This window comes from Coregonus lavaretus (assembly GCF_964263955.1).
Source record: "Coregonus lavaretus genome assembly, chromosome: 32".
NCBI classification, from domain to species: domain Eukaryota; kingdom Metazoa; phylum Chordata; class Actinopteri; order Salmoniformes; family Salmonidae; genus Coregonus; species Coregonus lavaretus.
In genome coordinates this window covers 12,345,580-12,359,878 of record NC_140019.1, presented here as the reverse complement: position 1 = coordinate 12,359,878, position 14,299 = coordinate 12,345,580, and the positions used below count along the sequence as shown (strand labels likewise).

The following is a 14,299-nucleotide window of genomic DNA, read 5'->3' as shown; positions in this document are numbered from 1 at the left end:
TAGACTACCATCTTTAGTGTCTGTAACTAGTCTGCCTATACTTTCACCTGTACTTATAGCCATGAGACCCTGTTTAACTGGCACACAGGTGAGCAGTGTTGGCTGTAATAGAGGAGTCTCCTTCGGCTGAGAATCAGAGTTTATTTACAGGGAGGAGCTTACGAGTCTTTTTGTAGAGTAAAACTTTATTTGGAAGCTACTGCGCTGCGTACAGAACTCAACGTCGTTGAGATAAGTCGAGTTTCCTTTTAGGCCTATTTGGCGGGGAAAGTGTGAAGCGAGCTGTAGCCTATTGCCTGTTTCTGTTTATGAGTCTTTTATTAAAGAATGTGAAACAATGTGACTATTTCATTAAATAATGTAGCAGTTCTTTAGGCTATGGCTAAAATACATTTGTTCATATGGGCAGAATACTGGTAAATCTTTTAGTCCCGTTTGCTTTCTCTGTTAAATCTTCTAGACCTTGTTGTAAATCAAGCAGACAATAGCAGATGATCAACATAAATTTAGGGGTATTGGATTGGATCCAATGTGGATCACAACTTCACTGGCACAACGAAAAGGACATCAACATATTCTGGACATTCTTCCGAACACCATTTTCCCGCACTGGATGTTTTTGCATCGCCTCCATATCACAAAACTGTTTGTCACTTGACTGGATCTGCTGATGATGGTCGACAATACCAGTATGCCTAGCTAAACAGCTGGATACCAAATGCGCATCCAACAAGTAGGTCTATTAGTCTACTATACTCATAGCCTATTGAAGAACCACAGAAGTTAGGTTACTCTTTCGGTTAGAAGCATTTGATATTGCAATCGCATACATCATTTTGGATTTGTGTATCATTTTGGAAACTGTATTCACTGCGTAGCGTAAAATATCCAGATGAACATTTGATAAAGCGGTGCTGCCATTAATAGTGCACCATCTCATAGACTCATCAAGATTTTGTCTCGCTGATGGCCCATAAGTGGTCGGAAGGAAATATCAAGGAAATATCAAGGAAATATCAAGGAAATATCAAGGAAATATCATAGGCCTAGTTTTATTATATATCGATAATTAGATTCTATGGCGCAAATTGAAAGAAAATGAATTAGGTTTAAATAACTTTTCTTTATATGTGCATAAGTAGGCTTATGGATGACATTTTTCAAGTTATTCGCCCAACCCTGTTTTATTTATTCTATCTAAAAGGAAGGCAACTAATGCAGCACATTTGTATTTATTTATTTTATACAATATTCTGCCCATATGAACATATCAACGAATTTACCACCAGCCAGCCGTCGTTCCCTAGCCAATCGCGCACACGTGGTCGACAAAGGAGTTCGCTTTTGCTGCAGCCTTCGCTGTAAAATATAATGTATAAGGGAGGGATTATAGCCAAACCTGTGTCAGTGTGATTTATTGTAGAGGAAATACAATTTGTTTCATACCTTGTGTGTGTATCTTTCTGCCTGTGTGTTTGTGTGTTTCATGCTGTGTGTATATATAATGCTGTATGTGTGTGTATAACGCTCTCTGTGTCTGTGTTTGTGTTGTCAGAGTGTCGGGGACGTTCTACAGGAGAGGTTTGCGGTGGAAATGAAGTGTAACACTGCACTGCGTCTGGCTGCCCTGCACATGCACGAGAGACTGGACAGCATAGGCTCCACCCGGACCTCTATCAAGAGCATCACGTGAGACACACACACACACACACACACACACACACACACACACACACAAACAAACATTGATATTGTCTCCTGTGTGTACTGTGACAGGAAAGAGTTTGGTCTGGACAGCTTCATCTCTCCCACTCTGCTCAGTAACATGAGAGAGAAGGACCTGAGGAAAGCCATCAGCTACCACCTCAAGAAGATCCACTCACTGCTGGAGCCACGACAGAAGGTATGGCGGGAGGGAGAAGGGGAAAGGGAGAGGGGAGAGAAAGGAGGGAGAGATTATACGTGCAATACCTTTTTCTTGTTGTCGTCAATGTTGTCGTCATTGTCGTTCTCGTTCTCTCTCTCTACCTCTCCCTCTCCCTCTCTCTCCCAGGTGATCTCAGCCACTCAGGCCCGGCTGGCCTACCTCACCCAGCTTGGAGAGCTCATCTCCTACGGGGGCCGCTCCTACACAGCCACCATGATGGTTAGTGTGTTTGAAACAACTTACAAAGGATCATCACAGCTGTCAATCATTCTCTGACTCTGCCCCAATTTAGAGAGCTGTTATTGGCTGGACAGGATTGACCACCCCCATTCTGGCCTCGTTTCACCCTGTGATGATTCAGTATGCATCTCAGACTGTATCTACTTCTTTCTTCCTTTCACCCCTCTTCCCTTTCTCTCTCTCTCCCTACCTCTCTTCCTCTTTTTCCTCTCCCTCTCTCTCCCCATCCCCCTTTATCTTTGCCCCTCTGTCCTCCTCCCCCTCTGTTCTTCTCCGTCCTCCTCCACCCCAGTTGCAGGACCGGGAGGCGCTGGTCAGTCTGTTGGTGGGAGCGCGCTACGGCCTGAGTCAGGTGGTCAACCACAAGCTCAACATGGTGTCCACCCTGGTAGACTTCAGCAGCATCAGTAGAGTGGAGCTGCTCTCTGAGTCGGACAGAGTCAGCCTGCTACGCATCTCACTGCACGACATTAAGGTAGGATACCATACACACTGTACAGTCCATTCAGAAAGTATTCAGACCCCTTGACTTTTTCCACATTTTGTTACGTTACAACCTTATTCTAAAATTGATACAATAGTCCCCCCCCCCCATCAATCTACACACAATACCCCATCATGACAAACCAAAAAGAGGTTTTTCGAATTTTTTGCAAAAAAAAAACAGATATCACATTTACATAAGTATTCAGACCATTTACTCAGTACTTTGTTGAAGCACCTTTGGCAGAAATTACAGCCTCAAGTCTTCTTGGGTATGATGCTACCAGCTTTGCACACCTGTATTTGGGGAGTTTCTCCCATTCTTCTCTGCAGATCCTCTCAAGCTCTGTCAAGTTGGATGGGGAGCGTCGCTGCACAGCTATTTTCAGGTCTCTCTAGAGATGTTCGATCGGGTTCAAGTCCGGGCTCTGGCTGGGCTCAAGGACATTCAGAGACTTGTCCCGAAGCCACTCCTGCGTTGTCTTGGCTATGTGCTTAGGGTCGTTGTCCTGTTGGTTTTCATCAAGGATCTCTCTGTACTTTGCTCTGTTCATCTTTCCCTCGATCCTGACTAGTCTCCCAGTCCCTGCTGCTGAAAAACATCCCCACAGCATGATGCTGCCACCACCATGCTTCACCGTAGGGATGGTGCCAGGTTTCCTCCAGACATGACGCTTGGCATTCAGGCCAAAGAGTTCAATCTTGGTTTTATCAGACCAGAGAATCTTGTTTCTCATGGTCTGAGAATCTTTAGGTGCCTTTTGGCAAACTCCAAGCGGGCTGTCATGTGCCTTTTACTGAGGAGTGGCTTCCGTCTGGCCACTCTACCATAAAGGCCTGATTGGTGGAGTGCTGCAGAGATAGTTGTCCTTCTGGAAGGAACTCTGGAGCTCTGTTAGAGTGACCATCGGGTTGTTGGTCACCTCCCTGACCAAGGACCTTCTGCCCCGATTGCTCAGTTTGGCTGGGCGGCCAGCTCTAGGAAGGAGTCTTGGTGGTTCCAAACTTCTTCCATTTAAGAATGATGGAGGCCACTGTGTTCTTGGGGACCTTCAATGCTGAAGAAATAGTTTTTGGGACACTTCCCCAGATATGTGCCTCGACACAATCCTGTCTCGGAGCTCTACAGGCAATTCCTTCGACCTTCGGTTTTTGCTCTGACATTCACTGTCAACTGTGGGACCTTATATAGACAGGTGTGTGCCTTTCCAAATCATGTCCAATCAATTGAATTTACCACAGGTGGACTCCAATCAAGATGTAGAAACATCTCAAGGATGATCGATGGAAACAGGATGCTCCTGACCTCAATTTCAAGTCTCATAGCAAAGGGTCTGAATACTTATGTAAATAATGTATTTATTTATAAAAACCTGTTTTCGCTTTGTCATTATGGTGTATTGTGTGTAGATTGGTGAGGAAATGTTTTGATTTAATCCATTTTAGAATAAGGCTGTAACGTAACAAAATGTGGAAAAAGTCAAGGGGTCTGTATATGTCACGGTCGTCTGAAGGAGGAGACCAATGCGCAGCGTTGTGAGTGAACATGATGACTTTATTTATCAAAGCGACCACGAAAAAACAACAAAAGACGATACGTGAAGTTCTCTATGACACCGACTGAACATAGCACAAGGAAACAAAAACCCACAAACACAAGGAGAAAACACACAGAATATATATGGCTCCCAATCAGAGATAACGAGCCGACAGCTGACACTCGTTACCTCCGATTGGGAGTCATTAACCAATCACCAAAAACACAAACAAATGAAACTCACCCAACCCAACCCCACCAAATGAAATACACCCTGGCTCTAACACACAGTCCCGGAGCCAGAGTGTGACAGTACCCCCCCCCAAAGGCGCGGACTCCGACCGCGCCTAACCCAAAAATGGGGAGGGCTGGGTGGGTGTTACTCCACGGAGGCGGCTCTGGCGCTGGTCGTGATCCCCACCCCACCATAGTCATTACCCACTTAATTAGCCTCCTACACATTACCACCCCCCAACTACACCCCACTGGGTTAAGGGGCGGCACCGGACTAAGGGGCAGCACCGGACTACGGGGCAGTACCGGACTAAGGGGCAGTACCGGACTAAGGGGCAGTACCAGGCTAAGGGACAGCACCAGGATAAGGGACAGCACCAGGATAAGGGACAGCACCGAGCTAAGGGGCAGCACCGGACTAAGGGGCAGCACCGGGCTAAGGGACAGTACCTGACTAGCTGGCGGATCCTGGCTGGCTGGCTCAGGCGGATCCTGGCTGGACGGCTCTGGCGGATCCTGGCTGGCGGAAGGCTCTGGCTGATCCTGTCTGGCAGAAGGCTCTGGCTGATCCTGTCTGGCAGAAGGCTCTGGCTGATCCTGTCTGGCAGAAGGCTCTGGCTGATCCTGTCTGGCAGAAGGCTCTGGCTGATCCTGTCTGGCAGAAGGCTCTGGCTGATCCTGTCTGGCAGAAGGCTCTGGCTGATCCTGTCTGGCAGAAGGCTCTGGCTGATCCTGTCTGGCGGAAGGCTCTGGCTGCTCCTGTCTGGCAGAGAGCTCTAGCGGCTCCGGTCTGGCGGACGGCTCTGAAGGCTCATGGCAGACGGGCGGCTTTGCAGGCTCAGTACAGACGGGCAGTTCCTGCGGCGCTTGGCAGACGGACAGTTCAGACGGCGTTGGGCAGACGGGCAGTTCAGGCGCCGTTGGGCAGACGGGTAGTTCAGACGGCGTTGGGCAGACGGACAGTTCAGGCCCCGTTGGGCAGACGGACAGTTCAGACGGCGTTGGGCAGACGGCAGACTCTGGCCGTCTGAGGCGCATCGTAGGCCTGGTGCGTGGTGCCGGAACTGGAGGTACCGGGCTGAGGACACGCATCTCAGGTCTAGTGCGGGGAGTCGGAACAGGGCATGCTGGACCCTGGGGACTCCCATAACGCCTAGTGCGGGGAGCCGGAACAGGGCATGCTGGACCCTGGGGACTCACCTCACGCCTAGTGCGGAGAGCAGGAACAGGCCGGGCTGGGCTGGCGACGCGCACCGTATCCCTGGTGCGAGTGGCCGGAACAGGCCGGGCCGGGCTGGCGAAGCGCACCGTATCCCTGGTGCGTGGAGTAGGAACAGGCCGGGCTGGGCTGGCGACGCGCACCGTACACTTGGTGCGGATGGCAGGAACAGGCCGAACCGGGCTGGCGACGCGCACCGTACACTTAGTGCGAGGGACCGGAACAGGCCGGGCTGGGCTGGCGACGCGCACCGTACACTTAGTGCGAGGGGCCGGAACAGGCCGTACCGTACGGGGAACACACACTACTGGCTTCAACCGAGGATCAGGAACGGGCCGGACCGGACTGGCAACACACATCAGTCCTTCACGCCGTGCCACACACACTTCCCTCCTTCTACTCGCCAATAGCCCCCTTGACCTGGTAGCCTCCTGAATCCGTCCCTTCTCTGCCTCCGTCAGCCCCCTTAACCTGGCAGCCTTCTGACTCTGCCTTGTGGCAGCCTCCTGCTGCTCAGTCGCCCAAGCCATGTGCCCCCCCCCAAAAATTTCTTGGGGTTGCCTCTCGTCCTTCCGACGTTGGCTCTGCCGACGCCGTTGCTCCTCTCTCCGTCGCCTCTCCTCTGTCTCGCTCCATGGACGGCGATCCATGCCATCCAGGATTTCTTCCCACGTCCAGGACCCTTTACCGTCCAAAAGCTCTTCCCATGTCCAGACCCTCGGCTCCTGGACACGCTGCTTGGTCCTTTGATGGTGGGTTTTTCTGTCACGGTCGTCTGAAGGAGGAGACCAATGCGCAGCGTTGTGAGTGAACATGATGACTTTATTTATCAAAGCGACCACGAAAAAACAACAAAAGACGATACGTGAAGTTCTCTATGACACCGACTGAACATAGCACAAGGAAACAAAAACCCACAAACACAAGGAGAAAACACACAGAATATATATGGCTCCCAATCAGAGATAACGAGCCGACAGCTGACACTCGTTACCTCCGATTGGGAGTCATTAACCAATCACCAAAAACACAAACAAATGAAACTCACCCAACCCAACCCCACCAAATGAAATACACCCTGGCTCTAACACACAGTCCCGGAGCCAGAGTGTGACAGTATACTTTCCGAATGCACTGTATATGATACACATACACACACACAGAGATCACACACACACTCTCTCAGACACACATGTTTGCTCATAGCTACGCTTAGTTTACACACAAATACTTTGGATGGAAAATACAACATGCATTCTCTCTTCCTACTCCCCTCTCTCTCTCTCTCTCTCTCTCTCTCTCTCTCTCTCTCTCTCTCTCTCTCTCTCTCTCTCTCTCTCTCTCTTCCTCTTTCTCTCTCTCTGTCTCTCTTCCCCCTCTCTCTCCAGCCTTTTGCCTTACTGATGGACTCTCTGGCAGCCAAAGACTTGGCGTGTCTACTGGGGGGCTACTGCAAGCTCCTGGTGGACCCCAGAGTGTGTGTGTTCCGTCTGAGACGCCCCAAGGTGCGGGTGCACAGGATACCTGCTGAGGAAGGTGTGTGTGAAGGGAGGTTCGCCGTTATAGAGGGAGTTTGCTATGAATCGCTGACAAGTGAGCATCAATGTTTAACTATAATTTTTCCTTTTTGGCATTGATCATACTATTTATTTTGGCGTGGATATCAGCCAGTATGGATAGTTGATACAGATCAAACATATTCATTTGAGACTACTATTATTAGTATAGTAAAATGTATGTAACTGAGAAAAAAACGTTTTTGTTTTTTGTCATTCCCAGGCTATGTGTCCCGCTGCTGTAGTGACTCCGATGACTCGTCAGACGAGGACTACCCCGCCGAGCCTCCACCGACGCACACCCGCAAACGCCACACACCCGCCAGCAAAGACAGAGAGGGGTGGAGGAGAGAAGAGGAGGAGCAGAGAGGAGCGGAGGGAAAGAAAGAGAGAGCTGAGAGAGAAGACGAAGAGAAACAAGAGGTGAAGATCATTGTGACGTCAGAGAAGGACATGGAAGTAGAGGAAGAGAACGGAAGGGAAGTGAGAGGAAGAGAGATAAATCTAGGAAGTAAAGCTAACATAGGAACAGTGGAACAGGACATGGTGCTGGACACTAACTGGTACCACACAGACCCGCGGGTCAACAGTAGCTTCTCCAGCCTGTCCAGTGGCTCTCTGAGGGCTGCCTTGGAGGAGAGCAGCGCTGCAGCTCCAGCCAGAGGAGGAGGCCCAGCCAAGGCCTCCTCTCGCGTGGTCGCCCTGCGCGAGGACAGCCCCTCTCTCCGGTCCCAACGGCCGACTCAGGGGATCACCACCCTGGATGTCCACCACCCGTTCCTCCTGGAGGTCACAGCTCCCTCTCCTCAGTGTCAGAGAGTGGGCGCCGCCGGCAGCACGGCCTCCGCGCCCGTACGCCCCACCAACCTGAGTTACCGTAGCAATGACAGCTCGTGCCTGTACTTCACCGAGCTCTCCAAGGGCAGCTACCTCCCCAGCCCCCCCGAGGCCACCAGCGACGAGGAGGAGACGGAGGAAGTTGAGGATGACGATGATGAGGAGGAACTGAGACGGCTCTCTAAGATACCTAGTCACATAGACCTGCGCCTCATCGACAAGATCTGTGCCCAGTCTAACAAAACTGCTTCCAACAACAAGTTAGACATCCCCAGAATCATCCCCAACCACACCTCCTCCTGTGAAAAGAGGGCGGCTTGTAGCTCCACCCACAAAGGGGAGGAGAGTCTATCAAGTCACTCTGGAGATTCCGGGCCTTTCCTAACGCCGTCCCCTAACGCTCCTCCTCCTGTTGCTAGGGAAAGTGCCTCAGAGTCAGACGATGAGTTCTTCGATGCCCAGGAGCGGTTCACTCCTCCAGTTCCTCCTGATGGCACAGGTGGGTTGTTGACTTCTTCACTGACAGAGTAACTGTGTACAGAACTGTTCAAGTGTTTAACGCCCCCATCTCTCTCTCTCTCTCTCTGTCTCTCTCTCTCTCTCTCTCTCTCTCTCTCTCTCTCTCTCTCTCTCTCTCTCTCTCTCTCTCTCTCTCTCTCTCTCTCTCTCTCTCTCTCTCTCTCTCTCTCTCTCTCTCTCTCTCTCTCTCTCTCTCTCTCTCTCTCTCTCTCTCTCTCTCTCTCTCTCTCTCTCTCTCTCTCTCAGAAAACAGTTTGGATGCGGCTGACAATAATAGACACAGTAAACGCTGGAGTGGCACAGGGAACGGACTGCCAGTGGTACCAGAGAGGGCGCCTCCCTCACCCCTCAAAAAGAAGCACTCCTCACCTGACCACAAAAAACAGCAGGAGACCCAACAAGATCCAAAGCTCCACTCAAACCAGTCTTCCACTCAGAGTGTCGATGCCAAGACCAAGCCTCCACCATTGGCCCCCAAGCCCCAGCTACCCCCCAAACCTGAACTGGCCCCTAAACCCGAACTAGCCCCCAAACCCCAGATAGACCCCCAGAGGTCTCCCAAGCGTGGGGGTCCGTACGCCCACTGTAATGGGGATGCTCGTGGGGGCCACGCAGGTCTCCTGGAGATAGACACCATGGAGCCAGAAACAATGGAGTTTAAATCAGTCACCTCGGGGGCGGGGGGGCCTCCGCTCGCCTCCCCCCTCATCACGGCTGTACGGAAGAACCAGCAACCCCCTGCTGGACCTCAGGCTGTGGAGAACAGGCTCAGGCAAGAGAATGGGCCTAAAATAGAGAACGGTTCTAAGCAAGAGAACAGTTCTAAGATAGAGAACGGGACTCCTAACGTGCTTCCTAAGGATCGTGTTCTGGTCACTGCTGACAAGCAGACAGCCATGGTTGAAACTAAAACAAATAGGATTTCCATGCTGACGGGTGAGTTCCGAAACGGGGTTGGGGTGGACCCCCCGAAAAAGCTGCAAAGCTTGTCCCCCATTCCACGTTCGGCTTCAGGAGATGAAATCAGGATAAGCCTTACCACCCCTCCACCACTCTCTCCCAGAACTTCCCCTCCTTCTCTTCATCCCCTAACAGTCCTCCCCATCCCGGTCTCACCGAAAGAGAAAGAGGGGGTGTCCCCCCCGAACGGCCTCCACCCCTGGGGCAGTCGCAATGGGAGCGCTCAGTCCGGGAGGAAGGTCTCTCTGAGTCATGAGAACCTGTCGCCCAAAAACGCAGACGGCCCCCACAGTCTGACAACCTCCCTCACCATTTCCTCCTCTAAAGGGACAGTGGGAGGCCCAGAGAGCACAGGGAGGTCAGGGTCAGGTTCAGACCTGAGGGTCAGTTCGTCCAGCCTGGGGGGCCGTCTGCCTACCTCAGCCCTGAGAGGGAGGATCCAGGCCCTGCCCTGGTACATGACCCGCTCCCAGGAGATCCTGGGCACCCTGGACTACCCCTCCACCAGCTCTGTCAACGAGGATGTCACATCCGGGTACGGCTCCGGTCTTTCGGTCAGCGGAGCCTCCGAGGTCAGCAAGGTCACTGCCAAGGCAGTAGGTGAGACTGCAGCGGGTAAAGGGAAGAAGGAAGTGCTGGAGGATGGAGCTGAGGTCGTCATAGCGACCATCAAAGAGTTCCAGGAAGTGACTCCCCGTGTGAAGGAGGCCAATGGGACGAATGGGTCGCACCCCAACCAGACCCTGAGAGAAAATGGGGCGCACGTCTCTGAGCCCTATGGGTTTCTGGGCTCCTGCAAGTCAGAGCAGCCCCAGTCCAGGCCCCACTCAGAGGTGGGGTTAGGGGGTGGTTCAGGCCCACCCCTAGAGGGGGACTCTCTGGTGCACACCCCTCCCCAGGCCCACCACGAGGCGTGTGGCTGCCGCACCGTCTACGCCAACTGCTTCAGCGGCGACGTGGAGGACGGCTGCGGCTTTGACGAGGAGCTCACAATCTACGAGTTCTCCAAACGCACGCGCCCCAAACAAGCCCGCTCTACACCCCTGCCCTCCCCCACCTCCCCTGTCCCCTCCCCCAACATCCTGTCCCTGCTGAGGGACACCCCTCGCCCTCTCTCCACCCTCTCCACTGCCTCCTCAGAGTTTAGCCCCCTCCTGTCCCACCCCATCTCCCCAACGCCTCCTATAGGCGCCCTGTGCTCCCTCACCAACAAACGCTACGTAGGGCTGAAGGGGGGCTTTGCCTCCCTGAGGCAGGACATCGATCAGCTATGCCTGGTCCTGGAGAGAGGCACGGCTGGGCCACCACCATCATCAGAACCCTCCAAAACAGACCAGGATGGGTGTAGAGAAGGGGGACCCAACCCAAACCAAGACGTGGGGCAAGAGGAGGGTCCGACCCCGTGCTGTGGAGGGGCAAGTCCTCTGCCCATGACAGAGGCTGAGAGGAGTTTACTCCAGGCAGAGGCCCGGCGGTTGGCAACAGGGTGCCAGCGTGCCACACGTGTGGGCTGGGCTCCGGAGGAGGCGCTTCGTTCCTTATCCAACAGCTTTAGTGCTCTTGTGCAGCTCTCCGCAGCCTGCCTGAGAACACACCCCTGTCCTGGCTGTGACATCTGCCACAATGAGGGTCAGATCCAGAGCACTGATGATGAGGGCCAGGAGGAGGCTCTGGACAAGCTGAAGGAGATCGTAGGGCTGTACCGGGAGTTTGTTGGGGCTGTGGAGACGGCTGAAACCAGGGCTGGGGCTGGCGGTGGGACTGGGTCTGGGGATGGACAGGGGCAGGGAGAGGGTGAGGGGGTGAGGCTGCTGGCCAAACGCTGCACGGTGCTCATCTCTTCCGTCTTTGCGCTCACGCAGCTGTTCAGGACGCACTCGCCGGACACCACAGACCTGGCAGGTCAAACACATCTCCACTTTTGACCTCTGAACTTTTAAAACCCCTCCTCACCAACAGGACTGAGGTGAGATGAGGGGAGGACTTAGTAAGAGAAGGGAGGAGGATGAAGGGCTGTTGACACGATTCTTTAGCATTGTGGGATCCTCTGTGTGCCCCTACATACAGTACATACACACTTGTACAGTAAGTGCCATGTACACCACAGCACACACACACACACACACACACACATCCATAAAAGATGAGAGGAACCTCTTCCACTGACTGCCATTACTGCTAGGTCTCCCGATAGACTCATCTGGATTATGCATTTGTACATAGGTATTTTATAACTATCTATCTTATTTTATTATTATATACTGTATGTGTATGTATGAAATATGTATGTACGTATTTAAGTATGTTTGCACCATGGTCTATGATGTGATGAGACCTGCTGGTGTAAGACCCTGTGGTTGTCACTGGATTTTGTATATATTTTTTTGTCATGTGTGATTTTCTACCTCCACCCACCTCCCTTCCTCTGGCCTGGTGTCTGCTGAGGAGACGAGAAAGCATTACTTTATCTTCTGCTTATTTAATGATTCTGTGGATCCAGTTAGAGATCAAATCTGTAATTTAGATTTTTCCATTGGGAAAAACATTTTAGGCCAAACAGTAAAACACAACACAAACTTTTACATTTGCTGAGACCCACCGCTTCAGTTTACAAACAAATACAAAGGGAGCACTATTGACCGTGAAATAAAGTTACAGTTTGCAGAAGTTACAGAAATGAACCCTGTGAAAAGTGTCCACCTTTTCTTTCTGTCCCGTTCCTGGCTCCTGACTGACTACTTGTGTGTGAATGCTTGAACGGAGTAAACCCTCAATAACCCAAACGCTTATGCAGTAATTAAACAGTACTCTGAATCTAAAGGATACATATATTTTTCTCGGGTGGGTTACGTGGGTGGGGGAATAGTGGAAATGAATTAATTTGGTATTTTGTAAAACGTTTTTGACACGGCTGACTGTTAAAACTAACTCTAGATGTAGCAACGATCCAAAGTTATTTAACACTGAGCCACAATTTTACTTCTTGCCCATGTTTAGCTCTGCAGATGGACGGACTGACTGATTCTGTTTGTACCAGAGCTGTTGATAGATATACATGTATATCTAATTTATGTTTGTGTTAGTTTGATTCTATCTGTCCTTCCTTAGTTTATGGCTATGCAAACATAACCACTACTTTCCTGTTCTCCAAAATATCATTCTCTGTTACAATTGTGTTAACATTAAAGACAAGAATACCTGCATATGATTTATAGTCAGTGTTAATGGAAATACAGAGGGCTTCCCCTTATGATAATGGGAGATCTGGATTAGGATCACAGGTACAACACCTTGCAAAAGTATTCATCCTCCTATTTTGTTGCGTTACAACCTGTAATTTAAAAGATTATTTTTTTTGAATTTCATGTAATGGACATACTCAAAACAGTCCAAATTGGTGAAGTGAAATAAAAAAAATAACTTGTTTCAAAAAATTCTAAAAAAGAAATAACGGAAAAGTGGTGCGTGCATATGTATTCACCCCCTTTGCTATGAAGCCCCTAAATAAGATCTGGTGCAACCAATTACCTTCAGAAGTCACATAATTAGTTAAATAAAGTCCACCTGTGTGCAATCTAAGTGTCACATGATCTGTCACATGATCTCAGTATATATACACCTGTTCTGAAAGGCCCCAGAGTCTGCAACACCACTAAGCAAGGGGCACCACCAAGCAAGCGGAACCATGAAGATCAAGGAGCTCTCCAAACAGGTCAGGGACAAAGTTGTGGAGAAGTACAGATCAGGGTTGGGTTATAAAAGACACTTTGAACATCCCACGGAGCACCATTAAATCCATTATTAAAAAATGGAAAGAATATGGCAGACAACAAACCTGCCAAGAGAGGGCCGCCGACCAAAACTGGACCAGGCAAGGAGGGCATTAATCAGAGAGGCAACAAAGAGACCAAAGATAACCCTGAAGGAGCTGCAAAGCTCCACAGCGGAGATTGGAGTATCTGTCCATAGGACCACTTTAAGCCGTACACTCCACAGAGATGGCCTTTACGGAAGAGTGGCCAGAAAAAAGCTATTGCTTAAAGAAAAAAATAAGCAAACACGTTTGGTGTTCGCCAAAAGGCATGTGGGAGACTCCACAAACATATGGAAGAAGGTACTCTGGTCAGATGAGACTAAAATTGAGCTTTTGGCCATCAAGGAAAACGCTATGTCTGGCGCAAACTCAACACCTCTCATCACCCCGAGAACACCATCCCCACAGTGAAGCATGGTGGTGGCAGCATCATGCTGTGGGGATGTTTTTCATCGGCAGGGACTGGGAAACTGGTCAGAATTGAAGGAATGATGGATGGCGCTAAATACAGGGAAATTCTTGAGGGAAACCTGTTTCAGTTTCCAGAGATTTGAATAGTTATGCACGCTCAAGTTTTCAGTTTTTTTTGTCTTATTTCTTGTTTGTTTCACACACAAAAATATTTTGCATCTTCAAAGTGGTAGGCATGTTGTGTAACTCAAATGATACAAACCCCCAAAAAATCCATTTTAATTCCAGGTTGTAAGGCAACAAAATAGGAAAAATGCCAAGGGTGGTGAATACTATCACAAGCCACTGTATATTCAGGATTGCAATGTTCTGCAGTGTTGCATGAAATGGAATGCAACATATCTCAACAAAGGCCTCCAACCTACTGTGTTGTGGGTAAAATGCAGAGCTGTTTTGTGACTGGAAACGGTCACAACTCACTGATCTTGTCAAGATGCTGTAAACATATTCAATCTGAAGTTTGACTAAATAAATTGTTGTTTTGCCTTTCGTCTGATGGGAC

General features: G+C 50.3%; 1 protein-coding gene across 1 annotated transcript in view; it reads left to right on the top strand.

Annotated features, from left to right (window-relative positions):
• Nucleotides 1-14,299, top strand: part of LOC311107706 (uncharacterized protein) — a gene marked incomplete at its 5' end in the record, with an annotated part of 20,526 nt that extends 6,227 nt beyond the window's left edge. The window contains 9 exons of the mRNA XM_084150225.1: nucleotides 410-416; nucleotides 1,556-1,689; nucleotides 1,777-1,903; nucleotides 2,054-2,146; nucleotides 2,460-2,642; nucleotides 7,029-7,233; nucleotides 7,420-8,532; nucleotides 8,799-9,488; nucleotides 9,648-14,299. Of these exons, the coding sequence (XP_084006351.1) occupies nucleotides 410-416; nucleotides 1,556-1,689; nucleotides 1,777-1,903; nucleotides 2,054-2,146; nucleotides 2,460-2,642; nucleotides 7,029-7,233; nucleotides 7,420-8,532; nucleotides 8,799-9,488; nucleotides 9,648-11,437 (4,342 nt within the window). The 3' untranslated portion in view covers nucleotides 11,438-14,299. The remainder of the gene's footprint in view (nucleotides 1-409; nucleotides 417-1,555; nucleotides 1,690-1,776; nucleotides 1,904-2,053; nucleotides 2,147-2,459; nucleotides 2,643-7,028; nucleotides 7,234-7,419; nucleotides 8,533-8,798; nucleotides 9,489-9,647) is intronic.